The 13590-nt window shown below is 49.0% G+C and overlaps 1 protein-coding gene and 1 pseudogene across 1 annotated transcript; one reads left to right on the top strand and one right to left on the bottom strand.

Annotated features, from left to right (window-relative positions):
• Positions 1 to 1001: 1001 nt before the first annotated feature.
• On the bottom strand, positions 1002 to 4429 carry LOC136154752 (PWWP domain-containing DNA repair factor 3B-like). The gene is made up of 2 exons (XM_065916909.1): positions 4003 to 4429; positions 1002 to 3233 (listed from the first exon to the last, which is right to left on the bottom strand). Exon 2 carries the CDS (start codon positions 3018 to 3020, stop codon positions 1002 to 1004), a length of 2019 nt encoding a protein of 672 aa, XP_065772981.1. The 5' UTR covers positions 3021 to 3233; positions 4003 to 4429.
• Positions 4430 to 7258: 2829 nt separating this feature from the next.
• LOC136153268 (mRNA decay activator protein ZFP36L2 pseudogene) lies at positions 7259 to 9102 on the top strand (annotated as a pseudogene).
• Positions 9103 to 13590: the final 4488 nt, after the last annotated feature.

The raw sequence follows: 13590 nt of genomic DNA, 5'->3' as shown, positions 1-13590 counted from the left end.
ACTGCCTTTTTTGGGAGGACATGGGTCGATGAGGGCAAAGCACCTGCTTTGCTACAATCTATGCCAACTGGATGGGTTCTGAGCAGTCAGCCTGGACTCCAGGTCTAGACAAGCCAACCTGAGTCTACGATGGCTGTAGTCATCTTCCACAAGGGGACAGAGAATGGCGTGTAGGGGATCCAGTCACTGTCATATAGGAAGACAGCCAGGAGTCTGTTCATTTGGGAAAACTATTCAGTCACTGAAGAAGAGCTCCTCCCACAAATGGAATCTCAGGGAAGCCAAGGGTGAGCATTCTTGCAGGGGTTGACAAAACTTACTGCACGTCGAGGTTTCATTCAACCTCACAGTGACCACATGCAAATCAGCTGTTAACTTTGTTTGGATTTCAGACTGCTTTTCCAAGAACTATTGGAAGGTAGTGCTAGTATACAGGAAACATCTCTGTCACTGGCTTCATCTCTCAGGGCTTTTTTTCCAAATGGATAAGCATGGCAGGGAAAAGTCAGGGCTTATCTTAAGGAGGAATCCGATCAATTGTGGATACCGATGTGCCACAGGAGGAATGGGAAACCCATGTGGCTTTTCTGTAAGAAACATGCCTTAGATCTTAAACACGATTGCTGCTTTGTATCCGATACAGGGGTTTTTCGTGTAATAAAAGAATGCATGTCTACCTTTAAAATATTAGGTAGAGTCAAAAGCCATGTTGAGAAAATATCTGGAAAACTAGACATCTGGGCAAGTAGAGGGAAGTATAGACGTTTAAAATATTTTAAAAAGTTAGTGGTGTGAGGGTTTTGGGAAGAAGAAACTGACGATGACCATGCCACTCGCAGGTGCTGGAGATGGATCCGGAGTGAATTCAAGTGTGTTCCTGAGGCCTTGGATTTCTAGAAGGTGTTTACATGCCATGTGGAGTGGGAGGATCATGCAGTTCATACAGACGGGGATTGTTGCTAATGGCGTGGCTGAGAAGTCTGCCTGATGCCCTGTTGGGCTCACGGGTAGAGTTTAGCCTTGTACCTCTTGGTTGATCTCTTTGTTAATTTCTTCAAGATTTTCTTATCAAACAGTTCTTTTTCCCGGTAATACACAGGTGGCCCTTGCAGGTACTTTGCTTCTGCCTCCTTGTTGTCCAATCCATCCACTGTAGCAATTGAACAAATCATTGCTTCTGGCAGAAGAACTTCCAGAAGGAAGCTCACTGGGTCATCTCTCGTCAGAGCCAGCGCTTTCTTGTCTACGTGTTTGTAGATTTCTCGTAAATGGCTTACCACCACATCCAGCTGATCGTCATCCTCCAGGTATGTTTCAACACAGATCACATACCTCTCTGAATTCCGAAATGATTCCAGCCACTTGGATTCTTTCCTGCCTTTGACGATGTCCAGAAGATGAGAATCGGCCCCCTTTCTTTTCACAATGAAGTCCACCAGCTTCTGGTTGGCTCGGTCCCGAGCAGCCCTCATCCGGTCAGGGAGGATTCTCTTGCAGTGCCTCTTTGCAGCCACAGAGGTCTCCTCCTCAGAATCTTCCAGGTCAGAATAATTCAACTTGGGGAAATCCATCTGCAGATCCCCTTCTTGGATGGCTTTCCTCATGGGGTAACTGATGTCAGCAGCATAATAGTCCAGGAAAGAGCCCACAAAAGACCCGCAAGCAAGCCCTTCTCTGTAGCTGGAAATCAGTGAGAAACACCAGTTGACACTTTCCCCGTATACTTTGTTGGCTCTCTTCATTAGCTTTTCTTTGCCAGTATAATCCAGATGCTTCAACCTTCGAAGAGGAACTTGAATGCCACTCTTCTCACAGTTCATCTTGGCCTCAATCAAAAGCACCCTTGCAGTCTGTTGGGTTGGGCTGACACTCTTGACCACGGCTGGCCAAAATGGGTGATTCTGAAACTTAAACCAGACCAGCATTCCTCTCTCAATGGGACATGGCTCCCCTGGGAACACCATGCTTGTCAGCTCTCCTGCTTCCTTGCCCCCGCCCTTCTTGATGGCACTGGTGGGCTTAATAGCCTTTGAGCCAGCTGAGGGTTGAAATTCTTGCCACTCTTCCTCACACCCTGGGGCCTGCAGCTTCCTTTTTCTGTTTGTTAGGTGGAGTGAATAACGCAGGCTCAGGTTAGGGGCACTGCAGGATGCTGCTGAGCCTTCCGAGCTGGAGTTGCAGGTGCCCTCTCCAGGGTCAACATTCCCCGAGGAGGTAGCATGTTCAGGATACACGGCCAGGGACTTTTGGCAGGTGTTGTGCGCTCCCTCTTCCAGAGCCTTGGGCACAGTGGGGATGAAACCCGGTGTAAGTGATGGAAGCACGCATCCACCTCTAACATCTACACCCACCTCCTTCACTGTACAGGGCAAGGACATAACTTTTGAGGCGTCCCCCTTTTCCTTGCCCTCTTTCTCATGGCCATCTTCTGAAAGTGATGGGAAGTTTGGATGCACCCTGGGGCTCTGAGATGACTCTGTTTGCATGTTGCTTGGGATCAGGGCAACGAGTGTGCACACCTGTGACTTGTCGCCATATGGGGCATCCTCCCTCTCTGAAGGTACCACGGGTGATTTGGAGCTTTTCCTTTTCCTCACACTCCTCCTTAGGCCCTGATTGGGCTCCTGACGACTTCTACGATGTTGCTTTTGCAGTCTCCTTGGAGACTGCGTCTTGGACTCTGGATCACCCACGACTCTTGCTGGAGTGTAATTTCCATTCTTACTCAGAAGGTCCCAGGCCATTGTAATAGCGCATATGTAGGTCATTTCCTCTTCTTCTGGGGTACTGGGCTCTGGCTGGGCTGCTAGTGAGGTGGCGATAGATTCAATCATGGACAGTTTTAGGGTCTTTATCTTTGTTCTTTTCACTCTGATTTTTTCATCTACTGAGAGTATTTGAACTTCCAGAGAAAGGACCCTTTTTCTCTTCTGTTGTGCTGAGGCTCTGGGTCTGGACAAGACCTTGGCAGGCCAAAAGCGGCCTTTCCAAACGCATAGGACATACTTGGCATCCATCATGATTCAACTAGGGCACCAAGGATTAGTTAGCTGAGGCTGAGGAGTCTGGCCGTCATACCCACAGCTACGGCAGGTCTCCCTTAAATGGTGTGCTTGCCCACACCCTTTGCCTAGGTCTACAAAGAGTTTACAGCTTGTGCAGCCTGTGCTTTCCTGCCCCAGTCTTCAAAAGATGCCTGAGGTTGTGCTTTCAATGGCCTATAATGGAGAATACTGGAATATGGAAAAGAAGAAAAGAGTCAGAACAGGTTGGGGGGAGGGGGATAAGCCTTTTGTGAAAGTGGGAGGCTTGGCCAAAGAGCATTAATGAGAGAGAAAGCAAGGAAGTATTAAGGCTGTTTATCCATGCACCTAGAGGTTAGAGACATGGCAGTTACGTGGGGGAGAAAATACCAAATGTACTGGAGGAGTTTTATAAGTCCTCCAAACCCAACACCTTGCCTTATTTGTTACTGTGTGTGTGTTAGTCGCTCAGTCCCATCCGACTATTTGTGACCCCAAAGACTGTAGCCCACCAGGCTCTTCAATCCATGGAATTCTCCAGGCAAGAATACTGGAGTGGGTTGCCATTCCCATCTTCAGGGGATCTTCCTGACCCAGGGATAAAACCATTATCTTCTGCACTGCAGGCAGATTCTTTGCCATCTGAGCTACCAGGAAAGCCCTATTTGTTACTACTGTGCATGAAAGGGCAATTGTGTGGGGAGGCGTGCATATCATGACTGGGACCTTGTTTGTGTCACTGGACATCCTGTAACTTGTGTGCTCCTTGGGGCCAATTCCAGGAGAATGTTTCACTTTTTCTTTCCTAGGGAGCCAGTGCCCCACTGCCTGTGCACCCAGGGGAGCCAGAGGTGATCATCAGCATACAGATATATTGGGTGTCAGCACATTGCTATTTTAAATAGCATTAGCTTGGAATCCAGAGGTGCATAGAGAACTGATGCCAGATGAAATGCTTAGGAAAACGGGGAGGGCTTACCCTGGGCATGTGGATCTTGGCAGGTGTGGTTCTGGAACTGGATCTGTTGATTCCCAGACTCGAACTGCACGTCTGGCAGACACTTTGCCCTGCTTGGTGCTTCTGAAGTGCACAGAGTTCTCTCAGGGGTCAAACAGCATCAACTGTACAGACCCAGGATATAAGCACCTCCAAAGTGTATCTAGAAAATGCAAAAGCACATAGGAAATTTAAGCCACTGAACCAAGGATTAGTTCATCATGCTTCCTTCCCCAAGTCTGGAATGCATGCCACTCTGAAACAGAAATGTTAGTTAAATCTCACTTACAATGTGGGAGTCACATTTCTCCCTTCTGTTGCATTTTGAAATACTTCCATGGTAAGCTACTGACTTTCTGCCACCCCTCCTGTCTCAGAGGAGTGGGGATGACCAGCTAGAGCCTTCATCTCCCCTGAATACATAGGTTTAGTAGGAACAGCCACAAAAGACCCTGAATTGCCAAAGCAAGCTTGAGAAAGACGGGTTGAATAGCCAAAGAAACCTTGAGAAAGGAGCCTCAGAATCAGGCTTCCTGATTTCAGACGACACTACAAAGCTATGGTCATCAAACAAGTATGGTACTGGCATGAAAATGGAAACACAGATCAGTGGAACAGAAGACAGAGCCCTGAACAGATAGCCTTAGTAGTTCATCTGCCCTGAACACATAGTTTTAGTAGGAGCAGCCACAAAAGATCCTGAATCACCAAAGCAACCTTGAGAAAGGGGCCTCAGGAATCAGGCTCCCTGATTTCAGATGACACTACAAAGCTATGGTCATCAAACAGGTATGGTACTAGCATGAAAACAGACACACAGACCAGTGGAACAAAAGACAGAGCCCAGAAATACAGCCCCATGCATATGGTCAATTCATGTATGACAAAAGAGGCAAGGGTAGATTGTCACTGAACATCACCAAATCCGTGTGCCCAACACACAGCAAGGCCAAACAATACTCAAAACATTGGAGTTTGGAACAGAGAAAGGTTTATTACAAGGCCATGCACGGAGATGGGTGGCTCATGCCCTATAAACCCCAATGTTACTGAAAGCTTTCATCAAAGCCCTTTTAAAAGCACTAGTTGAGGGAGGGACATGGTTAGTTGTTATGAACTTCTTGTTGTCAGAGCCTCTGTTCTTGAGGTCAGGTCATGGTCAGATGAGGTATTCCTATAAATCTCTACCAAATAAATGTTATTCTCTGTCCTGATAAGAAAAGGCAATGTCCCAAGGAGCAACGTTCACCCTTCAAGGTCCCGGGCCTGGCTAAGAGGAGGCAGCGCTCAGCTGGTAGCTCCCTCAGGGCCAATTCCCCAGACCCTCCTCACCTGTCGTCACTGAAGGAGCCAGGTGCCCAGCCCAAGTGGCCCCTCAGGCTCCTCAGGATTCCCCAAGGGGGAGAGAGCAGGCCCCACAGACAGCAACCCAGGCTGACTGCCACTGCTATAGGGTCAAAGAGATAGGGACAGGGGAGAGGTTCACTGCTTGCCTCAAAGACTAGTGGGGGGCCTTGGTGAGGGCTCTGGAGCTGTACAGGACACAGCCCCCAGCCTGTTCTCTGGGGTGCCAGCTAAAGCCAGGTGAGCTGGAGGGCCTCAGGGAGAAGGCCCAGATCTGCCTCTTACCTCACTCTCCACTTCACCGACCACCACTCCCCTGTTGTCTGACCCGTCGCTAAGCGTCCTTTCTTAACAGTTGGTAGCTTGTGGGCGGTGCCCACTGCTGCATTGTCCAATGGCTGAGCAGGACCACTAACTGTCGTTCATTGATAATTGGTTGCCAGTGGGCTCCACCCACGATGACCCTGACCAATGGCTGAGCAGGAACACTAACTGTCCTTCATTGACAGTTGGTTGCCAGTGGGCAGGGCCCACTGTGAACCAACCAATGGCTCAGCAGGACCCATTGCCTGGTAACAGGGTGTGGAGTAATAATGCAGAGCAACGGCTGCTGTGCTAGGGGCTGAGCTCAATGTGTTCTGTTACAATTCTCCCCTTTTCTTTGATTCTCCTCAGTCTTGAGGATAACACACGAGTATGTTTAGACTTGGCAGAGGAACTTGTGTTTATGGTGTCTGGGTTTCAACCTCCAATTCTAGTTCATCCTTCCCCAAGTCTTTCAGCGAATGTGGCAACAACCTGTCTAGCTGTTTCCTGTTGAAGTGGGGCATAGTCATACCTTGACTGGGGACTTGATACCAAGTTATAAATACTCCCAAGTTCCAAGTCCTCAATTCGAGTTTTATATAAGAAAGATTTTGTATAAAGAATTCAGGACAATGAGCCTGAAAACCAGCCTGGATCTGAATGCAGGAGAATAAGCCTGAAAACCAGTCTGGGGAGGCGTGTTGTCTGGTAGCCAGACTTGCAGAAGTATAATATACCAAATTATTTTAGGTCATGAGTAACTTGAGGGGCATGGCTTCTGAATATCTGCAGAACATAGATCAAAATCAGTAATATTCCAGACAGAGACCCTAACCATTATAATCATATACACCAGTTGACTCAGGAACCAATCCTTCCGTTATTCTCATCAAAGTGATAAGGTGCCAGAACTGGGGTAAGAACAACACATGTCTCAAAGACCCTGGTAAAATGGTATTTGGTAATGGAGGGCCGTCCTCTTTTTGCTCTAAAGGCGTCACCGTTTGCCCTGAGTTGCTTACTTTTTCTTATTTGACCTTCATGCCCCCAAGGGATTGTTCTCAACGGAACTGTGTTATTTCAAGGGGCAACGTAAGCAACCCTTGGCTTTAGGCTTTCATTGTATTTTATGAAAACCAGGTTTTTCCAAAGCCAGTACTTCATAACTCACTTAATTAAGCAGCTAACAGTTCCTCTTTCACTGTTCATTCCTAAATACCAGCATATAGCACAGTCAAAATCCCCTCTCCCTTCAAGGGTGAGTATCACTGTAAGACTGTCTTGTCACTCTGCTGATTCTGCTGCAGACAGCCTTAGGATCCATTGTGGCTGCCAGCAAGAGGGAAGATTTGCTTCTCCTACCAGTTTGATGAAAATTTCTTAACCTAATTCAGTGATATATCTGACCTATGCTTGTTTAAAAGGCCTGCCTACGAATTTGCTTGAAGAATAAGCAGTTTTGCAAAGCACAGATTAACTGTCTATTAAAGACTTAAAAGGAGAAGTTGGAGTTCCACCAGTCCAGGAGCTTCTGTCGGCTCCGCGGGGCGGGGGCGGGGGGCGGGCATCCCGGGGCGCGGAGGAGCTCTCTAGCTTCACTCTTCTTTCCCCCCAACTTCGCACTCCCGGGCACCCTCAAACCAGTTCACGCTGCTGCCCACGCTCCCTCTTTTCTCGCCCCCCAGCAAACTTTCGGTCCCTCCCTCGCCCCTCGCCCCTTACTCGTCGTGGCTCGGCCGGCCGCGCCGCCCCGAGGGCTCCTCCAGATCTGCCAGTCTGCAGCTCGGACCATTAGAGGATCCAGAAACATGTCGACCACACTTCTGTCCGCCTTCTACGATATCGACTTCTTGTGCAAGACGGAGAAATCCCTGGCCAACCTCAGTCTGAACAACATGCTGGACAAGAAGGCAGTGTGGACACCCGTGGCCACCACCCCCAGCTCAGGCTTCACGCCGGGCTTCCTCCGACGGCACTCGGCCAGCAACTGCAGGCTGTCACCCACCCCGCGCCTAGCCCCGGCAGTTGCTCGCCCAAGTTCCCGGGCGCGGCTAACGGTAGCGCGACGCCCGGCGGCTCGGCCTCCTACGGCACCCTCAAGGAGCCGTCGGGGGGCGGCGGCACCGCCCTGCTGAACAAGGAGAACAAATTCCGGGACCGCTCGTTCAGCGAGAATGGGGAGCGCAGCCAGCACCTCCTGCACCTGCAGCAACAGCAGAAGGGGGGCGGCGGCTCCCAGATCAATTCGACGCGCTACAAAACTGAGCTGTGCCGACCCTTCGAGGAGAGTGGCAACTGCAAGTACGCGAGAAGTGCCAGTTCGCGCAAGGCTTCCACGAGCTGCGCAGCCTGACGCGACACCCCAAGTACAAGACCGAGCTGTGCCGCACCTTCCACACCGTCGGCTTCTGCCCCTATGGGCCGCGCTGCCACTTCATCCACAACGCTGATGAGCGGCGACCCGCGCGTCCGGGGGCGCCTCCGGGGACTTGCGCGCCTTCGGCGCCCGCGACACGCTGCACCTAGGCTTCCCACGGGAACCGCGGCCCAAGCTGCACCATAGCCTCAGCTTCTCGGGCTTCCCGTCGGGCCACCACCAGCCTCCTGGGGGCCTAGAGTCGCCCCTGCTCCTAGACAGCCCCACGTCGCGCACGCCGCCGCCGCCCTCCTGCTCCTCAGCCTCGTCTTGCTCGTCGTCCGCTTAGTCCTGCTCCTCGGCCTCGGCAGCCTCCACGCCCTCCGGCGCCCCGACGTGCTGCGCCTGCGCTGCTGTTCGGCACCGGGGGCGCCGAGGACCTGCTCGCCCCCGGCGCTCCCTGCGCAACCTGCTCGTCGGCCTCGTGCGCCAACAACGCCTTCGCCTTCGGCCCGGAGCTCAGCAGCCTCATCACACCGCTCGCCATCCAGACCCACAACTTCGCCGCCGTGGCTGCCGCCGCCTCCTATCGCAGCCAGCAGCGTCAGCAGCAGGGCCTGGTGCCCCCCGCGCAGCCCCCGGCGCCGCCCAGGGCGCCCCTCCCTGCCAGCGCCGCCGCGCCGCCCTCGCCGCCCTTCAGCTTCCAGCTGCTACGCCGCCTGTCGAGTCGCTGGTGTTCGACGCGCCCCCCAGCCCCCCAGACTCGCTGTCGGACCGCGACAGCTACTTGAGCGGCTCCCTGAGCTCGGGCAACCTCAACGGCTCTGAGTCCCCCGTCCTTGACCCGGGTCGCCGCCTGCCCATCTTCAGCCGCCTCTCCATCTCTGACGACTGAGGCAAGAGGGCGCCAGTGAGGAGGAGGAAGGGAAGGCCGTTCTGGGGGTGTTGGAGGGCGCCCCTGCTTAGGGGCAGGGGGGCACAGGAGTGTGGGGGGTAACATCGGCCACAAGCAGACTGCAGGCTGTGTCGAGCACTTGGACTCGAACTTGAGTGCCGGGAGGGGCCCCCACCCCTCCCCTTTCGGTTCTCTCTTCGTTTTTTGTTTTATTATTATTATTATTATTATTACGAAGTTTCATTCTTGTTGAGCAGGAAAAAAGCCAAGGAACTTTTTTTATTGATGAACAAGACTCACAACAGAGCAGCTGTGATGCAAACAGAACAAAAAACCAAACAACAAACTTTTTTTAGGTCTCCGATGAGTTTGGGATTTTAGGAAAAATCAACCCAGCACCAGCAGCTATCAACCACCATTCCATATCTTCACTTGAAAAGCGTTAGTTACAGGGCAGTGCACGACGCCCGCCGCCGGGAGTCCGGACCCGGCTGCCCGCGGCTCCTTCCCTCCGCGCCCTCAGACCGGGAACAAAGTTGCCGAGAGTCAGGCGACCGAGGGCGCAGCCGGGGCCGCTCTGGCCGCTCCGCGCGCGCCGATGGGGGGAGGCGGCGGCGGCGGAGCGCACGGTGGCGGCCGGGGCGGCGGCGGGGCGGCCCGAGGGGATGCAGCAGCAGGCGGGGGGCTCGGTGGAGCGCAGTAGACTGAGCTCCGGCGCGGCGGAGACGGAGACCGAGGCGATTCAGCTCCGGAGCGCCCAGACCTGAGCCAGTCCTCAGACGGCGGCCGCGGTGCCGGAGTGCTTTCCGGAGACCCCGAGAGGAGGGGGCGGCCCTGCGCCCGGAGGAGCAGGAGGCCCGCGCGCCCCAGCCTCCCCCCTCACCGCGGCTCGAACTCCCTAAAAATAACTCAGGCCCAAGAGGGCCGGGAGGAGCCGCCGCCGTCCCCGAGAGGAGTCGGGGAGGCGTGTCGAACCAGGGCCCGGAGGGAGCCTTCCCGACCGCGCGGCGCGGAGGAAGCGAGAGCTCCCGGCTGCCGGGCGCCTCGGGGACCCTCGGGCCTCACGCCCCCCGCCCCGCCGCGCGCCCCGGGCCCCGCCGCCCGGCCGCCGTCGCGGTTTGGCTGGTTGGCCCGAGGCGGAGCGCTCAGGGCGGAGGCGGCGGCGGCGGCGGCGCTGGGCCGGGAGGAGGCGGCCGAGGGCGCGGAGCGGCCCCGCCCGGGCCGCGGGGGGAGATGGCGTCCTACGTGGATAACAGCTTCCGCCAGGCGGTGATGAAGAACCCCGCCGAAAGGACCCCCCAGAATCTGGAAATAGTGTATTCCTACTTACACGGGATGGAAGCCTTGTCCAACCTGAGAGAGCATCAGCTTAGGTTGATGTGTGAAACTCTGAGATACGAAAGACATGAAGCCAATGAAGTTTTGTACTATCCTGATGATATTGGGACCTGCTGGTACATCCTTCTCTCTGGTTCCGTGTTCATCAAGGAATCCATGTTTCTTCCATGAAGCAGTGTGATACCCAATGCACAGAGCAGTGTGGTTCTCTAGAGAGGGAGCTCGTGGCTGGGTCAAGTTGGGAATTCGGTTGCTATAACAGGTGAGCTGTGCATAAAATTCAGGCTTCTGTGGTCCTTGGAATACCAGCGATGGTGGTGTCCTAACAGAGTAAGTAGTCTTCAAGGGAAGCGTTCTGACGTATATGTATGTAGAGTTGATGTTCTGTCGCCTCTGATGTGTAAAGTCTTCAGTCAGGGGGCTTGTCAGCTAGGACCTTTGCATAAATAAGTATATGATGTCACCCTGAAAGTCTGTGTTGGCAGTGATGTTTGGATTTCTCTTTCAAAAGTAGATACTATACTTCATAAAAGTTTCAGAGTCTGATATGTGTCAATGAAATACAACAATGAAATGCAACATTGTTTTCTCCCTAAAATGTTGGAATTGTTTACTGCTATAAGGACCCCTTGTGTGTGCACAGTTGTTGGGGAAGGGTTGATTTGGAGGGGTGTGTGAATTACTGCTCCATCTGTATGAATTCATGGTGTCTTAAAACACAGAGCAACTCAATTTGGTTTTGTGTAAAGAAATACAGTTTCAGTGTTGGGAACTCTGAGAGAAAATGGTAAGAGCAAGGCTATTGCTAAGAGAGAAGTTGATAGATAAGCAAATTATACTTCATAAAACAGGAATGTCGTTATTAAAATTCAATTTCTAATTAATCACAGTCCAGGGACCCTCTGTTTTATTTTACTATGACTATAAAATTACTATGACTGTAAACTTGCATGTATGAAATATAGGTATCTATTATATTTATATATAATAGACAGCAAAGCTGTATATTTCAGTGTTAAAGAAAATGACTTTATGCTATACTATGGACCACATTTTATTTTTCAGATGTGCTAAAAATTGTTTAAAAGTACTTCAAGAATTAAGAAATAGTTAAAATAAATTTAAATATAACTTAGACATGTATATCACTGCCTTTTTATGTTAAAATTTAATTAAGTATAATGTGGGTTTAAAAACTATATGCTTAATATTTATTACTGATTAGAATATTGAAATGTAAGTTTAAAATAAAAAAGATTTGTTTTCTTAAAAAAAAAAAAGAAAGAAAGAAAAGCATTAGTTACAGTCCAGATGTCGGGACTCTTATCTTGAGAGAAGTTCCTAATTGTTTGTCCCAGACCAGTGTAAACAAACCAGCCAACCACCACCTTGCTAAATATATAAGCTTTTAGAATCCAATATGCTGCCAAGAATATGCCTTGATAGTAGACCTCAACTCCATAGGTGTTTTGTTTTTTAACAAAGTTATATATGTCTGGGAAAAAAAAAACCTTGCATTCCAAAGTTTCATACTGGTTACTGGTTTCATTGCTACCACTTAGGGGATGTTTGATTTAGAACCATTTTGTCTGCTCTTTCTGGAAGCCTTGGGCAGAGCTTAGTTCATAATTGTTGGGGAATAACTGCTGAATTTTTAGCTGTTTTGAGTTGATTCGCACCACTGCACCACAACTCAATATGAAAAAAACTATTTAACTTATTTATTATCTTGTGAAAAGTATACATTGAAAATTTTGTTCATACTGTATTTATCAAGTATGATGAAAAGCAATAGATATATATTCTTTTATTATGTTAAGTTATGATTGCCATTATTAATTGGGAAAATGTGGAGTGTATGTTCTTTTCACAGTGATATATGCCTTTTGTAACTTCACATGGTTATTTTATTGTAAATGAGTAAAAAAATCTTAATTTAAGAGATTGTATGCACTATTTATTTCATTAATTTCTTTCCTTGTTTATGTAAATTTTGAAAGATTGCATGATTTCTTTACAGAAATCTATCTTGATGCTGTGGAAGTAGTTTGAGAAATATCTTATGAGTTTTTCTTAGAATGTATAATGGTTGTAGCCCATCCAACTTTAAAAGGAAAAAATGACCACATTGCAATCAGGCTTACATGTGGCATGCTTTTCTCATTCCAACTTTATATATTAGCAAAAGATGTTTTTTCTTTGCTTATTCCACCAGTTCTACTGTGACATACTCTGCATATAAAGACATGTAGCAATAATGAGGGCGAGAGGGTAATCTCACAGTGCCTTTGGAAGGGCCGGAATTTGCCTTAAATTTTCCTCAACCAAATAAGTATTTTGTCTATTAGTGCTTGAGATAATCTGAATGTAGGATGGGTTCAACTGCACAAAAGGAGAAGATTTTTACCACTTTTTTAATATAGATATAAAGTGAAGAGGCCACCTCTTAGTGCTAAAATGGTATGTAGTACATGAATATGCCTTGTTTAGTTACAGAAAATTCCAAAACTTGTACTATTTTTCCCCCGTGTGGAAAGGCAGGAATGCTTTTCTGGACAGCAGCTGAATGAGCAGTAGCTTTAGTTTGTACGTAGGTACAGTTGGAGCACTATGTATGTATGTATTGTGGACTACTTTGACAGAAGTAGGTATTTTGAATGTAACAAGGTTAAGTCAACTTGAGTTGTAATACATTTCGGGAATCAGTTCACTACAAATTGTGACTGTAAACATTGTACTGTAAATGTTTTGTAGTTTTCCCCCAATAAAACTTCTGAGAAAAAAAAAAAAAAAGGCGAGGTTGAAGATCTGGTCACAATGTGTTGACAAAGAAGCTGAATCAAGTTGCTGTGGTAGAACCAGAATTATGACTGATAGATTGTACCAGGACATATAGTAAACTTTACCTATACAGTATAATCTTGGAAGGCTTATCACCCTTTGAAAATACTTCCCATGTAATTCAACATATCAAATGAAACTAATTCAATATTCTTCCTTCAGATGCCTTAAGGGCTCCCTAAAGAACCTTAAAGTCAGCTGGAAGTCAAAAGGAATTTAATTAAATTGGGATTTGGGAAGTTAGTCAGAAAGTCTCAAAATACTTGGGCAAATAGGATCATTGGTCACTGTAAGACAATACAAATATAATCTAAAGGTTACATGAAATTATGGCACAAGATCTGGCACTCAATAAATACTTAATAAATGGATGACTGAAGGATAAATGCAGTGAGATTAGTTAATACTGCCATCACGTACATCTTCACTAGCAATCTTGTAAACTAACTGAGCCCAGATTCCTCCAAATTGCTCCTCTTGATGTGGATCT

The sequence above is a fragment of the Muntiacus reevesi genome, chromosome X (genome assembly GCF_963930625.1).
Source record: "Muntiacus reevesi chromosome X, mMunRee1.1, whole genome shotgun sequence".
NCBI lineage: Eukaryota > Metazoa > Chordata > Mammalia > Artiodactyla > Cervidae > Muntiacus > Muntiacus reevesi.
This window is presented reverse-complemented; position numbering and strand designations above follow the sequence as displayed.

Bases quoted from the DNA above. Each gene is read 5' to 3' on its own strand.
- LOC136154752 (XM_065916909.1), bottom strand. From the start codon at position 3,020: ATGATGGATGCCAAGTATGTCCTATGCGTTTGGAAAGGCCGCTTTTGG.